Raw genomic sequence first — 21,238 nt, 5'->3', positions numbered from 1 at the left:
CTGTAGCCACCAGCCTATGCGAGAGCCACACCAATGCCAGATCCTGAGCCACGTCTGCAACCTACACCACAGCTCACGGCAACGCCGGATCCTTAACCCATTGAGCAAGGCCAGGGATCCAACCTGCACCTCATGGTTCCTAGTCAGATTCGTTAACCACTGAGCCATGACGGGAACTCCTGGAATTTTAAATTAAAACATGAGATATAAAGATTTTTTTAAAAACTATTTTTCTGGATGCACCAATCACATACAGAAGTTCCTGGCCCAGGTCGAATGTGAGCTGTAGCCGTAACCTGTGCTACAGCTGTGCCAGGCTGAAGATCAAACATGTGCCTCAGCAGCAACTCCCAAGCCACCATAGAGACCATGCCAGATGCTTAACCTACAGTTCCACAGTGGGAACTCCTAAATTTTTTTTTTTTTTAAATCAGCCTTAGAAAAATTAACAATAGTACAGATTTATGGTGATATTCATAGTGATGATTTCTGAAATGGCCAAGAAGAATAAAGGTTTTTCTTGGTGGCCTACATTCTGATAGTTTTTCTGTCTTTCCTTTTACTTGCCTTTCTTTTTTGTCTTTCTCTTCAGTGATATGTCAGCATGGTAAGAAATGCAGATGACTTGTGTTTTCTTTCCTGTGCTATTCAATACAATAGCCACCAGTCTCTTGTGGCTTTTTAAATTTAATTAAGATTTAATGAAAAGATGGCAACATTTTAAGTGCTCAAGAGGCACAGGTGGCAGGTGGCCACCATAATACTGGGCAGCACATATATATCATTTATATTTTAGGAAATTTTATTAGACAGTGCTGCTTAAATGCATTGGTTCTTCTGAGTAACTGCAGATTTCTTAGACATATTTATTGCATGATTATTATACTTTCAAAGTTATGTTCAAGACTATGAGACTGTATAAAGGAATTAAAGTCTGAAAGATTAAATTTTAAAGCCCCCCCAAGATAACAGGATATTCATATTAAGAGATTCAAAGAGGGAGTTAAGAGAGGCTGCCTATAGCAAGGACTACTGTCTTGGCAGGATAAGGCTGAAGGAGTGGGCTTCATACCAAGTATAAAAAACAGAAAAGGGAAGGAGAGGCTGTCTGATAGACCCTGCTCTAGCTATGACCAGTCCATGGTGGCCTTCACTATGGCTACCTGCAGTCAGGATGAGGGAATCAGCAATATGGTGTATAATAGAAACATTCTCCTTGGTAAATTTAAAAATTAGTGGGATGCATGTTTTTTAAAAACAGAATTTTCCTCAGAGATGTGCTTTTACCTCTTAAAAACATTTTTTCCAGATTATTTTCCAGTAAGAATTCAAAATGTAAGGCAAGGTGTTAATATTCAAAAAATTTTTAAAGGAAACCTCTTTAGACATGGCCATGTATCTTAGGATATGCCTTTTATTATTTATGTGCAATTATCATTGAGGATCTGTATCTTTTATGATAGTATTGCTTATTAAAGAAATATTTGTTGAAAATGACCTCTAATATTAAGCTATTCTGCTGTTCTTTCCAAAGTGCTTTAAATGAATGAAATATTAATGAAAAATGCCCTGGAAGAAAATAGCTATTAGTGTTTTCAAGTGAGTACTAATTCATTGTTTTTGAAGGGCAAGCCATTACTTTCCAGTGCATTCATGGCCCCCCCAAGCTGGTGTCATTTTTCTGAGAGACTCTCTAGAAGATTGTTCCGCACTGCTTGGGAAGCTTTCTCCTTTGTGTACTGTCATTCATACTGCAGCTTAGCTGTGGCTTATAGATATATTACAATGTATTGTAATTATTTGCTTTCAACATTAACTCTACCTGTATCTTAAAGCTTTGACTTTGAGTGCAAGGTTAACAATAAAAGTAGAATACATTGCAAATAGAGTAATTACTTTTAACAGAAAAATACATAATTTCTGCACATGGTGAATAAGAGCTATATAGCTCAATTTATACTTGACCTGAAATATCCTAGACTGGAAAGTGCTACCAATCTACTTTAAAATATATATATATTCTCCCAGTCTATGTAAAATAAAATATAAATTGCTGTTTAAATAGCCAAGATTAATTTTTAAAAATTCTATTCAAATATGTAAAGTCAGTTACAATGTAACATAAGGTCTCAAATCTGTGCTTTTAAAATAGAGTAGTTTGATATTCAGGCATAAAAGGAAGAATATGTGAATGAAAACTAATATTTGGAAAGATTAGATTACTGTTGAAAAGACAACCAAAGGTAGTTTTATGCCATAAGAGTTTGGGAAAAATGCCACTATTAATCTTAAACAATTTCTCATGGATATAAAAGCAAAATATAGAAGCTTTCTTTTTGCAATGATAATTGTCTGTGTTTTCAAAGAATATAAACCTTCTGTGTTCAAATCTATAGCAGCTATCAGTATAATGTGATTTACTGAGTACTTTGGTTTCTTTGGTAAAGATAAATATTTTCGGTAAAAAAAATTATTGTACTGCAGCTAAAGCTCCTATTTAGTGTACTACATACAAAAATTCACATAGTTTAGTTTTGAGACTAATTTTTTAGCCTTGTGTTAAAGCATATTTCTGGGTGTGTTAAGAATTTAAATTTAATTATCTTTGTCTTAGTATTCCCTGACATAGCTATACAGAAAGAAATATATAACTATCTATAACGGCCTTATTATAAATGGAGGCGTAATATATTGGCAATAGAAGGCAGCTTTTAATTTTTATTACTCAGAAAACTGTATAGAATAAAACTCAGTTTTATACTGACCACAGATTTCTGGTTCATTTGTTACAAGGGTAATGCACATCAGAGAGAAACAGGCATACTTTTCATATGTTAAACATCTATCATACGTTAAAATTTATAGAAGATAGCAGAACAGAAACACTCACGTTAGGGTTAGAACTAGTAAGGTCACCATGAGTATCCTGCAGGGACAGAGAGGAATTAGGCTCATTTGAATAGTAGTCCAGTAACTTTGTATACTGACGGAGGTGCTCTGTGTCTGTGCTGTTTAGAACTCACCACAGGTGGCTTTTGAGAACTTGAACTGTGGCTAGGGGTGACTAGGAGTCAATTTTTAATTAATTTAGATTTAAATATCCACAGGTTGCTAGTGGCTACCCTAGAGGACAACACCGTTGTAGAAATCAGAAATTCATGTAATTCTTCATTGTGCACTTGATTTGATCCTTTGCAGTCTTTCTTTCCTTTTTTTTTTTTTTAAATATGTAGTATCTAAAATTTGAACCTTTGGACTCTTGAATATAGGTATGGCTGCCTCCTTCATCATTCTATGAATTTCTAAAGAGAGGAACAAAATATTGTATTGTCGTAGAGCCTTAATATGGGGCTTAGAAGAAATAATCAGAGTTCACGTTAAATGAATTTGAGTAGTAATGAGATAACAGGGAAAATAAAGCGTGAAACAAAGTGACATGCATGAGCCTGTCTGCTCACTCTTCAGCATGGGAGGTCAGGTATTTTGAGTATCTTTATCAACATCTCTGGTAGAAAACTAGAAGAGGTGCAAGCTTCTCCCAATACTTACTTGCTGAGATTCCATCTGGGGAGAAATGCCTAACAAACACTGAAGAATAAATGATGCCACCAGCTCTTATCTAATGGAGTCCTTAAGGATGTGTTATGGATAACATGCCACTAGAGCACAGCAGAGGATGTGTTAATCTACCTGTGTGACAAGTATTCCCAGGTTCTGTGCAAGGTACCACAGTAACAAGAGGCAAATGGGGAAGAGACAGAAAATAGAAGTAAATAAGATAAAAGCTATCATCAGTTCAATCAAGAAGAAGTCAAGGACTAAGAGTAAAGGATAGAATTTTTAGATGCAAGCTGGTCAGAGAAAGTCTTTCTGAGGTGGTGAAGTTTAAGGGACCAGAGGGACAAGGAACTAGAGAAGAGAAGCCTAGGCATTGGTGCTGCGCCTGGAGCACCTCTCAGGCAGCAGAGACCCTGAGGTGGAGAAACTGTGGCAGTCAAGTGGGGACTGGCAGAGAAGTGGGAGGTGGCCAGGTCCTGAGGTCTTAAGTCATGGTAGGGAAATTGGATTTTTATTCTAAGTAAGTTGTAGGCTATTAAAGAGTTTTAAGCAGGAAATGACATATTCTAACTTACCTGTTTAAAAAGATCACTTCTGGGGAGTTCCTGTTGTGGCCCAGCAGTAATGAACCTGACTAAGATCCATGAGTATGTGGGTTTGATCCCTGGCCTCACTCAGTGAGTTGGGGATCTGGCTTTGCCATGAGCTGTGGTGTAGCTTGCAGACACAGCTTGGATCCTGCACTGCTGTGGCTGTGGTGTAGGCCAGTAGCTGTAGCTCCAGTTTGACCCCTGGCCTGGGGACTTCCATATGCCGTGGGCTTGGTCCTAAAAAGCAAAAAAAATAAAAAAATAAAAAAATTCACTGCTGTCGTTGGGAAAACAGATTCAAGATGCAAGAGAGTGGACAGAGAGAGCAGAAGGGAGACTATGGCAGGAACTACAGTGGGGAATGAAGGTGGCTTAGAGAAGGATTTTAGTGGGTGAGGAGTTGCATGGATTCTGCCAATAAAGTGAAGTAGAACCCATTATACATGTTGATGGGCTGGATGTAGGGTGTGAATGAAAAGTAGGGCTCAGGAATATCACCTAGATTTTTGAGCAAAGACATTGATAGTAGTGCTATTAACCGAAGGTGGTTGTTATTGGTTCCATGCATTTTGGAGAAGGGATTCAAATACCTCTTTTAAACAGATTAAGTTTGACCTGTCAAAGAGTTTCACAATTTGAGATACCAGGCAAGCAGCTGCATATGTGATTCTGGAGCTCAGTGGAGAAACATAGAGTGGAGATACTTTCCGTCATTTATGAATTGTACATGAAGCTCTGAGAATGGCAGCAATATCCGGCGTCAGGGTGTGTGTGTGGGGGGGGGGGGGGCACAGACACACAAGAAGCAAGATACAGAGAGTTCCCAGAAGAAGCCGTGAGAAACCAAGCATTTATATGTGGCCCAGAAAGGGAGGAGAAGCCAGGAATATAGACTGAGCCCTGACTGGTGAGGAGGAGGAGAACCCAGGAGGCTGATTTCCTGAACCTAAGAGAAGGGTGTTTCAAAGGAAGGTAATGTCAAACCACACAGAATACCACTCTGTGGGGTGAGATGATACTGTGGGGATTAGCAAGGGGAGGGTTCATGGTGACCTTTGAGAAAAGCACTTGTGGAGTCTGGGTGGCAGAAGCCAGGTGGAATTGAGTTGGACTGAGTGGATGGTGAAGATGTATGGACTGTGCTTGTGATGAAATCATGTCAGACCTTCTGCTATAAAAGAAAGGGAGAGAAATGGGTAGTAATTGGAGGAATATCTGGGGTCATGCACAATGACAGCCTTTGAGCAAGTGGAGAAGCTTAAATTAGTGAGAGTTCAAACAAGAGGAAACTTGAATTGGCCCTTGAAAGTTGAAGTCAGTTCATTTGTTACAGTATAGGCAATTCTGTGGAGGGAAGTATTATGAGTGAAGCTAAAAATGAATTTGATAGAATCAAGGGCAGATTATGGATTTAATAATTAAGTTTATGGACTGATCTATCTATTGAGCTGGTACTGGGCAGTAGTAGCAAGTATTTAGAGTGGGAACAGATGATGAAAGGCCAGAAATGTGATGGTAATTTCCCTTTCCCCATATATTGGTTGTCAAATTAATCTATATTTAAATTGAATAATTCAGTTAATGCTTTCCTAAAGTAATGATGCACTTGATACTAAGAAATTTGGTTACTGATATTTAATGTTTTAAACTATTTCTTTTTTGCAATATGTTTCTTTAAAAAATTATTTTTAAATGTTTTATTGGCATATAGTCAATTCACAATGTTTTGTGAGTTTCAGGTATACAGCAATGCTGTATATTTCTTTTATTAGTAAACTTAATTTTTGATTAGAGCACATATTTGTGCATTTTATTTTAAATCCATAGTTTCTCCTACTATCTTTTCATCTAAAGATTAAAAAAACCTCTCACATTTCTTGTATAAGGTGCTTTGTTTTTTGTCATTGCAGTTCATCTGGTTTTTTTTTTTTTTCATTTTATTTAGAATACTTTCTGCACAGGTTTTATCCCCTTGAGTATATTATAGATAAAAAGCAACCATGAGAGTGGATTATTCAGTTTGTTACTCTATCTCATTTAATATTAGAGGGGAAATAAATAGCTAGTTTTAAATACATAATTTCTTTAAAAGTCAATTCCTAGAACATATCCATGTAAATTGGTGGCATTTTGAAGTTTGGTAGATTTTAAATCAAAACATTATTTAGTTCCTGAATTTCACGTCCACCTGTATAATTTAGCGTAGTTTTTGTTGAATGAGATGTGGGTGTGTGCTTGTTTTGTCCTATGGGAAGTGTTAATTGCTTTATACTTTCCCCTAGAACTTTTCATCTTGAGTATTTAGTCACCTTGCTATACAGAGTAGGTGAAAATGAAAGCTTAAAATAAGTTATAATTATATTCAGCATTGGTGATATATTGCTCTGACAGAAGAATGTAAATTGGATCTGGATATTATATGTATTAAAGCTGACCTTCTAAGTTTAAGGTATGAAATTTGTGACTCTGTCATCTGTGACCAGTAATGTGCTTTTTTTCCTCTTTCAAGAATTTTTTTTTTTTGGGCCATGTGCATGGCATGCAGAAGTTCCCAGGCCACAGCAGTGACAACATCGATCCTTAACACGGCAGGCCATGAGCGAACTCCTGAAGAAGCTTCTTCTATTGATTTTTAGAAAATTACTTTCGTTTCATTAGTTGTTTATGTACAATTGTTATTTTAGGTAATTAAAAAATACTCTTCGTTCAAAGAATATAAATCTATGACAGTAAAATAAATAAGAATACACAAAAGCAAAATGAGGAAGAAATATACAGCATCATCTACTTAGAAAGGCACTGTGACTTCTTGGGTGGAAGTGAGTGTGTGTGAGGAAGTCCCCTTGTTTACTGCTGTTGCTTGTTTATTTGAAAAAAATTAGTTAAAGCAGGGAATCATAAACTGATTCAAATATACCTTAAACATTTTTTAAAATTCAAACATAAATAGCCATTTTTTTCCTGTAGACATTTGATGTGGAACCCAGAGATTTTCTTTGAGGAAACACAGGTTGACTGCGTGAACTGTACGAAACCCACCTGTGATGTGTTACTGTGCTCCTGTTGGTGTTTTACTGTCAACAGGACTGTGGAGGTGCAAAGAAGTCCGAGTATAGAATTCCTTTTTTTCAGAGTTTCCATTTACGGCATCATTGTTTATACTAGAGGAAGATGGAGGTTAACTTCTCTTTCTTTCTACCTTTGGTCAGCAAATCCACACATACATAGTTGCACACAAAAAACTGAAATACACACAAGCATCACAAACATAAAATTCCCATCCCATTTTTTTCAATAGTTATGCTATGATTTTGGTTAGTTTGAAATTTAGTGTTTATATTGTTGGCTATATAAAGTAGAATTCTTACTCTTTAAGGAAAGCCTTTTTTATGACATCTTTCAATAATTTACACTTACACCTACATCTGCTTCTGTAGCATTTTTTTTTAATGTCATCTTGTAAAAACCGTTTTCAAAGCATTAGGCTTATTTTCCTAAAAGGAGCAACTTTTTTCCCCAGTGATAAGTTGTCTGTTTATGTAATTTTAATGAAATTTTATAATTACGGTAATAAGTACAACTGACTAAATGGATTTGGAAACAAATCCAACTGATTCTTGGTAGGAGCAGGAGCATGTGGATATATGAGAGAGTAGAAATGTTTGCATGGAATGTTCAGCTTGCGTGGGTGTCGGCCAGTGTTTCACACATGGAATGGAAACCAGCAGGTAAATGATTAAGCTGATTAGGTAGGAGATAATTAAAGATGTGTTTGTATAGCTCCTCGTACATGACATGTTTCCTACATGTGAACAAAAAATATTTTTGAAAAAGTAGAAAATGCCATATTACCATTTCTGCTTTAAAAAAAAAAATCAAGATGTATTAGCATCCATCCATGTCAAGATTGCAGGCAGAAATTTTTCATTGATTAAGGATTTTTTTTTAGCTCCTATGTTAGGTAATCATCTTCCCTGCATTTTTAGCATCCTCTGTTTACTTTTGTCCTAATGCTTATTTTTCCCTACTTTAATTCTTTATTTCCTCTTCTTGTTTCTCCTTTAGATTTCTCCTATCACATCCTTATCCCCTATTATGTTTTTGCCACAGTTTTTCTTTTTCAATTCTTCTGTAAACAGGATTTTACTATTACAGAGTTATTTATAAACTGGCTTTGAATTCGGTTTTTAGTGGTTCTTTTCAGTTTTTATTGCCCTCATTTCAGCAGTTGACCCTTGACTCTTATCTATTTTAAAACTTTCTCCTAAAGATTCTTTGTTTTATCTTCACTGCCTTTTCTAGGTTCCTTGGTTGGGAACTTCTCCCCATTCTCACACTTCAGCAGTAGACATTTCAGAGTTGTGTTTCTAAGAAGATGGAATAGATGTACTTTTTTTCTGTTCCTCCTACTAAGCATAACTAAAAAAAAAAAAAACAAGACACTGTATGTGAAACAAATACACGCAGGCTAGGAAACACGGAATCCAGGAAACAACATGGTGGTGAGGTCTCTGGATTTTCTTTTTTGCCTCTTCTTTCCCAGATTTGGAGCTAAGGAATTTAGCCAGCAACCCAGTACCAAATAAGCATAGACAAAAATCCCAGTAAAAGGTTACTAATACTCTTAAGCCAAAGGACCATGAAAGAGGCAAGCAGCAAGATGGAAAACTATAACAGTAACCAATCTATGCCTGCCAGATAATCACAGAAGAAAATGTCCCATCTCCACCCTTGCCGCAAAAACCTAGTAGGGAGCCTGGACTCAGACCCCAAGACAGCAGTAACAAGGGGCTTTTCTCTCCATACTGCAGTGGTGTCACAGGACACCAAATAAGAGTCAAAAAACTTGCACCACAGTCCAGTGGTAACAAGATCACCCTTCTCCCCCAACTCTTGTTAGTGCCAGTGGAGATTCCATGGTAAGTGTAATGGGGCAGTCCTACTTCTTCCTGCCAGGGAGAGACCATGGAGGCCAGGTGGGGAGCTCACAGCCCCACCATGTCCAGTAGTAGCAAAATCCTCTCCTCTGGGCTGTCATTGGAGGTCAGATGGCGAATCTAGACTTCTGTTCTCACCTGGCAGTATTGAAGTGCTGTCTTTCCTTCCCCACTGGAGCAGAGTCAAAGGAAGCCAGCTAAAAAATAAGAGGTTTAAGTAAGTCCCATGTCGCCTAGCTTAATACCTCAAATTTATAGGATTCAATATAAAGACCTGTTATACCAAGAATCAGGAAGATCTCAAACTGAATGAAAAAAGATGATTACTATATTCCTACACTTAGATGACATAGATATTGGAATTATCTGAAAAGGATTTTTAAAACAGCCGTCATAAGAATGTTCTAATGAGCAACGGTGCTTACTACAAAACAAAAAAAAGAGAAAGACTCAGTGAAGAAATAGGAGAAACTTTATTCTTTAAAACTCCAAAGGGAAAACTGTAGAAGTGCAAATTATAGTAACTGAAGTTAAAAGGAAAAAATACTTACTGGAAGGGGCTCAACAGCAAAATATAGGGATGAGAAGAATTGGTGAACTGTAGTGTAGAATATTAAAAAATTACCCAACTGACCAATAGAAAAATTTAAAAAACAAAAATAAGAAAGAACAGACCCTTAGAGACCGATGTGGTATTATAACAGAAGATCTAACATTCCTATCTTCAGAGTCCTGGAAGGATTTGAGAAAGAGCAGGATAAAAAAATTACTTGAAGAAATCAGAGTTCCCGCTGTGGCTCAGTGGTTAATGAATTCGTCTAGGAACCATGAGGGTGTGGGTTCGATCCCTGGCCTTGCTCAGTGGGTTAAGGATCTGGCGTTGCCGTGAGCTGTGATGTAGGTTGCAGACGTGGCTTGGATCCTGCATTGCTGTGGCTCTGGCATAGGCCAGCGGCTACAGCTCTGATTCGACACCCAGCCTGGGAACCTCCATATGCTGCGGGAGTGGCTCAAGAAATGGCAAAAAGACCAAAAAAAAAAAAAAAAAAATTACTTGAAGAAATAATGACTGTATACATCCATATGCCATGGGAGTGGCTCAAGAAATGGCAAAAAGACCAAAAAAAAAAAAAAAATTACTTGAAGAAATAATGACTGTATACATCCCAAATTAGGCAAATACAGATTCAAGAAATTCAATGAATTTCTTGGTGTATTTCTAAATTCATGTAGAAGAAATACCTAAAACGATGCTATAAAGGTGGGTATATTAGTTTGCTACAGCTGTCATAACAAAATACTCTAGACCGAGTGGCTTAAACAACACAAATAAGGATAAATCCAAACAGGATAAATCCAAAGAAATTGACAATAAGACACAAATAAGGATAAATCCAAACAGGATAAATCCAAAGAAGTTGACAATAAGACACATCATAGTGAAACTTCTGAAAACAAAGGACAGAGAGAAAAATCTTGAAAGCAGCAAGAAATGACACTTTGAGTTACATGAAAAAACCATTTGAGTGACATTGGATTTTTCTTCAAACTATGGAGACCAAAAGCAAGTGGTAAGACAGTTTTCAAAGGATAGAAAGAAAAGAACAATTAGCCAAGAATTTTACATACTGTGAAAATATCCTTCAGGAATCAAGAAGAAATCAAGACATACACAGATGAAAGAAAACCAAGAAAATTTATAGCCAGCAATCTTAACTTAAAAGAATGACTAATGAACACTTTCTAAACAGAAAGGAAGTGATAAAAGTAGGCATCTTGGAATATTAGGAAGAGAGAAGTGCATTGTAAGAAAGATATTGGTAAATACAGTATATTTTCCTCGTCTTGGTTTTTATAAATTATATTTGATAGTAGAACCAAAATTTATGACACCAGTGTATTTCTAAATTCATGTAGAAGAAATACCTAAAATGATGCTATAAAGGTAGGTATATTAGTTTGCTACAGCTGTCATAACAAAACACTCTAGACCAAGTGGCTTAAACAACACAAATTAATTTTTTCAGAGTTCTGGAGGTTGGAAGCCTTGAGATCAAGGTGCCAGCAGGGTTGGTCTCTTCTGAGGCCTCTTTCCTTGGCTTGCAAGTGGCTCCTGTCTTACTGTGCCTACACATGGCCTTTCCTCTGTGGGCATGCATCCCTGGTACTTCCTCCTCTTATAAGGATGTTAGTCATGCTAGGTTAGGGCCCTACCCTTATGACCTCATTTATAACCTTATTTGCCCCTTCAAAGGCCATATCTCCAAATATAGTCACATTGTAGGTTTGAGCTTCAGCATATGAACTTTGATTTTTTAAATCCATAACAGAAGGGAGGACTTCTGTAATTCACTGAAACTTGTGAAATGATGACACCAATAAATGTGATATATTATGCTGTAACACCTAGAGCAAACACTAAAAAAGCCATACAAAGTGATATACATTAAAAAAACCCAATAGATTAAATAAAGTGGAATTCTTTTTTTTTTTTTTTTTTTTTTTTTTTTTTATTAGGGCCACACGTATGGCATATGGAAATCCCAGGCTAGGGGTTGAATTGGAGCTATGGCTGCCAGCCTACACCACAGCCACAGCAATGCTAGATCCGAGCTGTGTCTGTAACTCACAGTAATCCCAGATTCCCTACCCACTGAGCAAGGCCAGGGATCAAACCCACATCCTCATGGATTACTAGCTGGATTTGTTATTGCAGAGTCGCACAACGGGAACTCTTCAAAATGGAATTCTAAAACATGTTCCAGTAAACCACAGGAAGACAGATAAAATGAACAAACAAAAACCAAAAATTAAATGGTAGATTGAAGCCTTAAAATATCGAAAATTACCTTAGGTGTAAATTGTTAATATGCTAATTAAAGGAGATTTGCAGAGTGAATTAAAAGTATCACCTAATTATGTTTTCTATCAGAAATTCACTTCAAATACATTGATATAGGCAAATGGAAAGTAAAAATAGACATTTATGCAAATATTAATCAATGGATAGCAGTTGTGGCTATTTTAGTAAAATTTAGACCACAGAGTAAAGATATGAGAGATTGATTCTATATAATGAGTCACTCCACCAAAAGATCAATCTTAAATGTGTATGTGTCAAATCACAGATGTACAAAACACATGGAGCAAGAAATAATAGAACTGAGAGGAAAAATAGATAAATCCACAATTAGATTTGGAAACTTGCCAACTCAGTCAACACTTGATACAACATGTGGACAAAAATATCACTAAGGATTATAAAAGGCTCAGCACCATCATCAAACAAAGGTATTTATTTATAGAATACTCCATCCAAAAATAGTAGAATACACATTCTTTTCTTATTACCACAGAACATATACTAAGACTGTTTCCTGGGCTACAGAGCAGACCTCATCAAATTTAAAAGAACTAAAATCATGCCAAATGTGTTCTCTCACCAAAATGGATCCAAACTAGAAATCACTGAAAAAAAGATAATAGGAAGATCTCCAAACATTTGGAAAGTAAACAGAACACTTCTGTATAATCCTTGAGTCCAAGAGAAAATCTCAAAGGAAATAAAAAATACACTAAATTTAATGAAAATGAGACTACAACATTAAAAAATTTATGTGACACATCTAAAGCAGTACTGAGAGGGAAATTTATAGCATTAAACATACACAGAGGGGAGTTCCCGTCGTGGCGCAGTGGTTAACGAATCCGACTAGGAACCATGAGGTTGCGGGTTCGGTCCCTGCCCTTGCTCAGTGGGTTAATGATCTGGCGTTGCCGTGAGCTGTGGTGTAGGTTGCAGACGCGGCTTGGATCCCGCGTTGCTGTGGCTCTGGCGTAGGCTGGCGGCTACAGCTCCGATTGGACCCCTAGCCTGGGAACCTCCATATGCCGCGGGAGCGGCCCAAGAAATAGCAACAACAACAACAACAAAAAAAAAGACAAAAGACAAAAAAAAAAAAAATACACAGAAAAGAGGAAAAGACTCAATTTAGTAGTTATGCTTATTAACAATCTTAAACAAAAAAAAAGCAAAGAAGGCAAAAGCAAGCAGATGGAAGGACATAATAAAGATAGGAGCAAAAATCAATTAAGTTGAAGACAGAAAAACAACAGAGGAAATTAATGAAATAAGGAGTGGGTTCTTTAGAAAGATTAATAAAATTGATAAGCTTTTGTTAATATTGATGAGGAAAAAAAGAGAAGACACAAATTACCACTATCCGGAATGAAGCAGAGACTATCACAGACCCTATATCAAGAGAATAATAAAGGAATACTCCAAACAACTGGAAACAGAAATTTGACAACTTGGATGAAAAAGACTAATGCTTTGAAAAGCGCAAAATAACTACAACACACCCGATATGAGATAGAAAATTTGAACAGTCCTCTATTAAGGAAATTGAATTACTAATTTAAAACTTCTCAAAAGGTCAAATACAGATAATTTTGCTGGAGAGTTCTACCAAACCTTTAAAGAAAAGTGACATCAATTCTATACCATCTCTTCCAGAAAATACAAGAGTAGAGAACAGTGTGCAGTTTATTTAATGAAGTTTGTACTGATAGCAAAACCAGCCAAACATGACAATATAAAAATACGTCCACATTCTTCAACTTGTATTCCCCTTTCTTCATCTTTGAAGCCTGTAAAGACAGGTTGAGTCTATCTCATGCTCTGAATCTGTTCTTTCTTCTATCATGTCTCTCTAACCCCAGCTTTAATGTATTATGTAATTATATTTGGCACATCTGTATAATCCAGAGGAATCTCCCTATTTTAAAATCATTTGAGGGTGTTCCTGCTGTAGTGCAGTTGAAACAAATCTAACTAGGAACCAGGAGGTTGAGGGTTCGATCCCTGGCCTTGCTCCATGGGTTAAGGATCCGGCATTGCTGTTAGCTGTGGTGTAGGTTGCAGACATGGCTTGGATCTTGTGTTACTCTGGCTGTGGGTAGGCTGGCAGCTGTAAGTCCAATTCAGCCTCTAACCTGGGCACTTTCGTATGCCACGGGTGCCGCCCTAAAAAGCCAAAAAAAGAAAAAAAAATCATTTGAGAGCTACCTTAATTCTGCTTTTAATTTCCCCTTTTCTATGCAATATATTCATAGATACTAGTGTTAGAATATGGCCATTAGGGGGCAGCAGGGGTGGGATTACTCTGCCCGCCACATATGCTAAACCTATATTGGCTTCTCATTGGCCATGGCATTGTTCTGTGAGCCCTCAGTATCTATGGGGGTCAGTTCCAGCATCCCCATGGATACCAAAATCTGTGGATGTTCCAGTCGCTTACATACAATGATGAAGTATTTGCATATAACCTGTGTACATTCTTCCGTATACTGTAAATCATCTCTAGAGTACTTATAATACCCAACACAATGTAAAGGCTAGGAATGTAGTTGTAAATACAACATAAATACTATGCAAATACTTGTTGGTGTGTGGCAAATTCAACCTTTGCCTTTTGAAACTTTTGGGAATTTTTTCTGTTCAAATTATTTTCAATCTGTAGTTTGTTGAATCTGTGGATATGGAGGGCTCAATATAGGTTTTCCACAAGCTCCTTCCTACCTGTTTGGTTTTGTCTGAGATACAGCTGCTTGTGCTCAGCACAGGCTATGCCTTTTATATTTAATGTTTTTGCATGTATTCCCTCTGGCTTAGAGACTTTTCTTCCTTTCTATGACTTATCCTTCAAGACTCAGGACAGACATCAGTGGCTTTGTTCCCAGGAGAGGTAAGTGCTGCACCTTCTGTTCCCTTCACACCATGATTATGGCCCTATTACATTATGGAAATAATTTTGTCCTACTTTTGTTTCAACCAGTAGTCTGTGTCTGTGATTTTTCTCAAGGGCAGAGAACATGTCTTATTCAGCTTTGTATTTCTCATCCCTAGTACAGTATCAAGCACACGGTGAGCTCCTACTAAAGGCTGACTTAGTTAATGAACATTTGTTTAAGTGGTGATGAAATATCACCCTATGAATAGCGGTCACGTCAAGTCCTAAGGTGTGAAGTAGAACAGGAACTCAGATTCATCATCCTTGATTCAGTATGGCTAAATACCATTCTGAAATCAGAATTGATGTGTCCGGCATGAAGCTTGGGATGGCTCAATGATACTGCATGAATGCACTTTGTGCCTTTTTCTATGTATGTAAAGTCAGGGGTGTGAACCTGGGCATTGGCAGATCTAGATACTATTTCTTAGCAACCCTAACTTCTCTGCGTGTCCCTTTCCTTATACAATTTACTCTTGCACGACAAGGGTTTGAACTGCATGGGTCTACCTATAAGTGAATTTTTTTCAATTGTAAATACCACTGTACTACATGATCTGAGGTTGGTTAAATCTTAGTAATTCCATCTGCTGGCATGGAGGAAACACACACAGATGCACATATGGAGGGCTGACTCTAAGTTATATGCTGATTTTGAAGTGAATGGTATATGGTGCCCTTAAGCTCCAAGTTTATTGTTCAAGGGTTGACAATATATAAAAGTGGAAGGAAATTCAGTTTTATTCTAAAATCCTTTGGGTGCTTAGTCTATGCCAGGTGCTGGAGATTTAAAGACAAGAAATGGTCCTTAGCCTCCAGTGTATGTAACAGGTAAGGATGCCTTTATGATCTGGGGGTTTATTTTTTTTATTTTTTTATTTTATTTTTTGCCTTTTCTAGGGCTACTCCCATGGTATATGGAGGTTCCCAGGCTAGGGGTCTAATCGGAGCTGTAGCCACTGGCCTACACCAGAGCCACAGCAACACTGGATCTGAGCCGTGTCTTTGACCTACACCACAGCTCACGGCAACGCTGGATCCTTAACCCACTGACCAAGGCCAGGGATCGAACCTGCAACCTCATGTTTCCTATTCGGATTCGTTTCCGCTGCACCATGATGGGAACTCCTGGTGGGTTTATTTTAACTCTGACCATCTGTGATGCATTTGTCTTTCCCTTCCTTAGAGCACACTTGGGAAGAGTGGTAATAACTTTAACTTTAGTCTGTGGGAAACATACATGGAGAGTGCTTTGTTCCTTTGGCCATGAAGTAAATCTGAGGCCCGATTACCATTTCTGCTCAATGAGGTGACTGTATTTGCTTCATAAAGCCAAAAATACACCGGAAACCACTCTGCACACTTTTGATTTCATCCTCTGTCTCTTGAAGCAATAACAATTTCAAAGCCTGAGTTGCTTTGAACATTTAAAGGTGGTTTGAACATTTAATCCTAGAGACCTGATGACCCTCTCCTTCCCTTTTTTTTTTTTTTTCTTTTTCTGTTGCCTCTTCACCACCTCTTTTCTCTGATACTGAGACCCCTACTAGGAAGTGCTAAATGGTAATACACTTAGAAGTTTTTCTTGAAGCAATTACAAGAGAAGAGTTTAGTATTTCCTGTTATAGAATTTTAAGAGGTAGATTTTGTGTTAAATTAGTACTTAGCACAAAAAGTACTTACTTTTTGCTGTTTTAAAGCAGTTTTTTTTTTTCTGATCACAAATGTCTGTACTACTCATGAATAAAAAAACATGTGCATAGTGCTTATTCATCCATGAATGCAGGTTTCAGTCAAACCACATAATGCCCAATAGTATTATGCTGACAGGCACAGAATAAATAGCACAGATTTTGTTTCCTGAAGATTGATCATTTATAGATCAGTTGATAATTTTTTTCCAGGTTTCTTCTTATATTGATGATGAGAAAATTTTCACTTCTGTAGAAAGCTATGGATTTTAATAAACCTCTGTCAGGACTGCAGACCTACCTACTCAATATCACTTTTTTCTCTTGAACGTCTTTTCCAGAAGAGATAGGAAGTGCTATTTGCCCCTATTCTTAAAAATAACATTGCTAAAAATAGTAAGGGCAAGGGCAAAGGTTTTGAGAAAATGGGTTTGTGAATGATAACTTGTTATTACAATGATATGTTGGCCTTGCAAATTTTCAAGAAAAATAGGGTACCTTTTTATGAACATTTAATTTGTGTTATTTCCTTTCGTAAGTAGTTTCATCATCTTTCTTTTTATGTATAAATATTACAATGTCTCTTTTGTTCTTTTGTTATCAATCATCTTAACTTTCTCTCTGCACCCTGTCTGACTTTCCTTGCTATTGATATGTTTTATGAAATGTAAAGCATAGTCTGGCTTTCAGAAGGCTGTTGGCCAACATCTCTGATTTTACTGTTGTTGAGAAATTAATTACCATCATGAGTTAAAAGATTGCAGTGTAAAGTAATTGGGTATAATGTTTCTTTACATTCAACTTTCTTTTACAGAGAATTAGTTCATATACAATATGCATGGATGGATGTACGTTTTACTTTAATGACTCATATTTACAGTGTAGAAGAGAGTTATTTAATGGGTTCAGAAGTAGTTGATTTGAGAACTTCTGTGGGTCCCACTATTCTATAGTTATATCATTGTTATTATTAGGAGCGATAAATTTTTGAAGTAGCTGTGTTCTCTTATTTATTACTCAGATGTGATTTACATGGATTGAAATGCTTCCTGAATTTTGAAGTGGGCTCCAACATAAGCATATTAAGTGCATCAAAATCTTTTTGTTACATTAGCATAATTTAAAAATACTCCGTATATTTTGTATAAGGCAGTTTTAGGTATAGTAACTTTAGTCTCCATAATGATTGAAGATGATAGCAGTATGAATGACCGTAACCATTTCTATTAGCTTTATTTATTTATTTATTTTTAAATTTTTATTTTATGTCCACACCGCAGCATATGGAAGTTCCCAGGTCAGGGATTGAATTGGAGCCACAGCTGCGACCTGTGACAATGCCACAGCTATGACAATGCCGATCCTTTAACCCACTGTGCTGGGCTGGGGATTAAACCCACACCTCCCCAGCGACCTGGGCTGCTGCAGTCGGGTTCTTAACCCACTGCACCATGGCAGGAACTCCACTTCTATTAGCTTTAGAGTATCTTTATGGATATACTTTTTGAATATAGATATTGTTGAAAATTCACATCAGATGAAATATTGGAGTCTTATTGTGAGGTACGATCAAGGAGGGCTGGGTAAACGAAGTCTGTCCACACATCTCAGTCCCAGCCCAAGTAAAACTCTCAAATTACTCCTTATGCGTTTGATTCCAGACTTCCCTGCTGCCAGTAAAGTGAGAATAAGTACAGAATGGGATGTCAACAAGGCAGACAGTTAAGTGGGTGGCTATGGGTATTTTCATGAAACATGAAAGCAAGATTTGAAATGCCTACAGGTAGTCTGTGTGTTGCTGATAGTGGAGAGTAAACTCTTCACTTTTGAAGTAGCATCCTGGTTTGAAAACACCAATTTGTACTGAACTTTTTTTCCTCACCTTACCCGTAATAGTGATCTTCAGTCTTTTCTTTTACAGGGGAATATCTTTCCTGTCTAGGTGCATCCTTGAATGTTATTCTGTGGTATTCATAAAGGAGAGATTAGTAAAATAGTCTGACAAGAGTCTGCTAATCCAAATGGCAAATTCTCTTCTTTTTGAGGGGGGTTAAAAGCAGAAACTCCACATATTTGTAGGTGATTAAGCTGTGTTTGCAGAAGTGTACAAATGAAGAAGATGGACTTTTTAAAATAATACTTTAGTTTTTATGAAAATATATTACATTTAGCTTGTATTTTTATTTTCTAAGAAATGTAATCCTGTGTCTTAGGTAAGAAAATGGTATCATATCCTGGTATATGATTTAAATTTTTAAAAAATTCTTTATAGCATCCTGCTTTTGATTATTGGATTAAATTTTAATATTCCATTTTCAAAGGCTGTACATACACATAAAATAATACACAAAATATATATATAATCACATATATACAAAGAAATACATATACATAGCCTATCTTTTTCTTTCTCCTACTTTAAGATAGATTATTACCATTATTTTATTTTTTGTCCTAGGCTTTCCAAATCACTACTGATTTCTCCTAAGATAGTTTTTCTATAGTCAAGGTGAGCTATTGTCTATTGGCAGTGTTACCCACATTATATAATACTCTGTGCTAATGGGTTTGAGAAATAGAAGTGATTAGATTAAGATGAAAATATTTGTTTTAAAATAACACGGAACACTTTTCTTTCTTTTTTTTTATTTTGGTCTTTTTAGGGCTGCACCCATGGCATACGGAAGTTCCCAGGCTAGGGGTCGAATTGGAGCTATAGCTGCCAGCCTACGCCACAGCCACAGCAATGCCAGATCCGAGCCATGTCTGTGACCTACACAGCAGCTGACAGCAATGCTGGATCCTTAACCCACTGAGCAAGGTCAGGGATTGAACTATGTCCTTGTGGATGCTAGTCAGATTCGTTTCTGCTGAGCCACAATGGGTACTCCCACTTTTTAAAAATACAGTTGAACTTTGAAATTTAAGACAATTGCTAGCATTTATAAGGATGTATTTTAATGGTTTGGGAAATTTTCCTAAAAGATGCTTTTTCAATATTTGACTAATTTTTTCAGTAATCTTTTTCCTTGTGTAGATCAGAGTCTTCTCTCTCTAAATCTTGCTCAGTTGCCTAATTTCTGCTCTTTGGAACAGTCCAGAGTGAGGCTTATCGAGTGGTGTGCCAGTAAACATTTAACAGCCAGCTACCTGGATGAGGGAAGATGCTCTGATTGTCAGTGTTTGCTGATTTCTGTGGTGTCAATTCTTCCAGCATAGCAGATTTTATTTAAAATTTTTTTTTATTGAAGTATAGTTCATTTATAATATATTAGTTTCAGGTTTATAGCAAAATGGTTTAGTTATACACACATATATATTATTTTTTCAGATTCTTCCCTTTATAATTTATGACAAGATATTGAATATATTTCTCTGTGCTATACATAAATTCTCTGTCCTTATGGTTTTTCTATTTTATGTATAGTAGGGTGTATCTGTTAATGCAAACTCCTAATTCATCCACCCTGCCTCCTTTCCCTTTGGTAACCATAAGCCTGTTTCTGTGTCTGTGAGTCTGTTTCTGTTTTGTAAATAAGTTAATCTGTGTCATATTTTAGATCCTACATTTATGATAATCTCTAGGTATCCATGTTGTTGCAAATGGCATTATGTCATTTTTTTTTCACTTTTTTATTGTAGTGGATTTACACTGTTCTTTCATCAGAAGTGATTAGATATAGTTCCCCATGCTAAACAGCAGGATCTCATTGCTTAGCTGCTCCAAGTGCAATAGTTTGTATTTATTAACCCCAAACTCCCAGTCCATCCCACTCCCTTCCCCTCCTAGTGCAACAGTTTGCATCTACTAGCCCCAAACTCTTAAGTCCATCCCACTCCCTTCCCCTCCCGCTTGGTAACCACAACATTTTAAGTTATTAACATGATATCACTGGACATGGGGCATGGAGGAGCTGGGCACACTCAGCTCTCACAAGCCACATGCAAGCTGGGTGCAATATACCATTGGCTTAGCTCATATTTGCTCCTTCTTTCGTTTCTAAAATTATGAATTATGAATGACTTCGTACACAGCGTTATTCTTTTATTGTATTTATGACTAGACTATAATAAGTACAGACTATTTGTGAGTTATGTAGCGTTATGGTGATGTTCCGAACAGAAATACTGACTTAGTGTATAATAACCTTTTTTTCCTCTTTTTCAGTTGGGTGGAAAGTTTTGGACGTGAAGGGCTTGGATTATTATTGGACATTTTGGAAAGGCTGATTAGTGGCAAGACGTACGTATTGCTAATCATTATTTTCAATTAAGCTACATTTGTATGTCCAATTATGATTCCAGCACTGATATATTTTATGCCAATGCAGACAAGAAAAAATTGTAAAGAAGAATCAGCACAAAGTTATACAGTGTCTAAAGGCCTTGATGAATACACAGGTATGTAAATAGGTAATTATATTGTGGTTGTTCTTCATTGGTTCTTTCAGAAATTCTTATGAAATAGTTGTGTCATATAGATTTATGCCAAAGTGATGCATTGTTTTGATAAACTGTCCAGTACCTACTGGCAAAAATATTGAATTGTATTGATTTCAGGTTTTGTATCTCTCTGGTGCTTAAGATTAATTCTCTCTTAAGATTAATTAATTCTCATGTACAGATTCTCTTTTCCTCTCATCCTCCCTCTCTACCTGCCTATCTCTCCT

At 36.8% G+C, this 21,238-nt stretch overlaps 1 protein-coding gene across 2 annotated transcripts in view; it reads left to right on the top strand.

The window, feature by feature from the left end:
• Positions 1-21,238, top strand: part of DIAPH3 (diaphanous related formin 3) — a 502,120-nt gene that overhangs the window by 123,844 nt on the left and 357,038 nt on the right. For both annotated transcript variants that reach the window (XM_021065648.1, XM_021065649.1), the window contains 2 exons: positions 20,737-20,811; positions 20,900-20,969. In XM_021065648.1, the coding sequence (XP_020921307.1) occupies positions 20,737-20,811; positions 20,900-20,969 (145 nt within the window). The remainder of the gene's footprint in view (positions 1-20,736; positions 20,812-20,899; positions 20,970-21,238) is intronic.

This window comes from Sus scrofa, chromosome 11, assembly GCF_000003025.6.
Source record: "Sus scrofa isolate TJ Tabasco breed Duroc chromosome 11, Sscrofa11.1, whole genome shotgun sequence".
In the NCBI taxonomy this organism is placed as follows: domain Eukaryota; kingdom Metazoa; phylum Chordata; class Mammalia; order Artiodactyla; family Suidae; genus Sus; species Sus scrofa.
The sequence above is the reverse complement of the archived record's forward strand: the minus strand, read 5'-3'. Positions and strand labels throughout refer to the sequence as shown.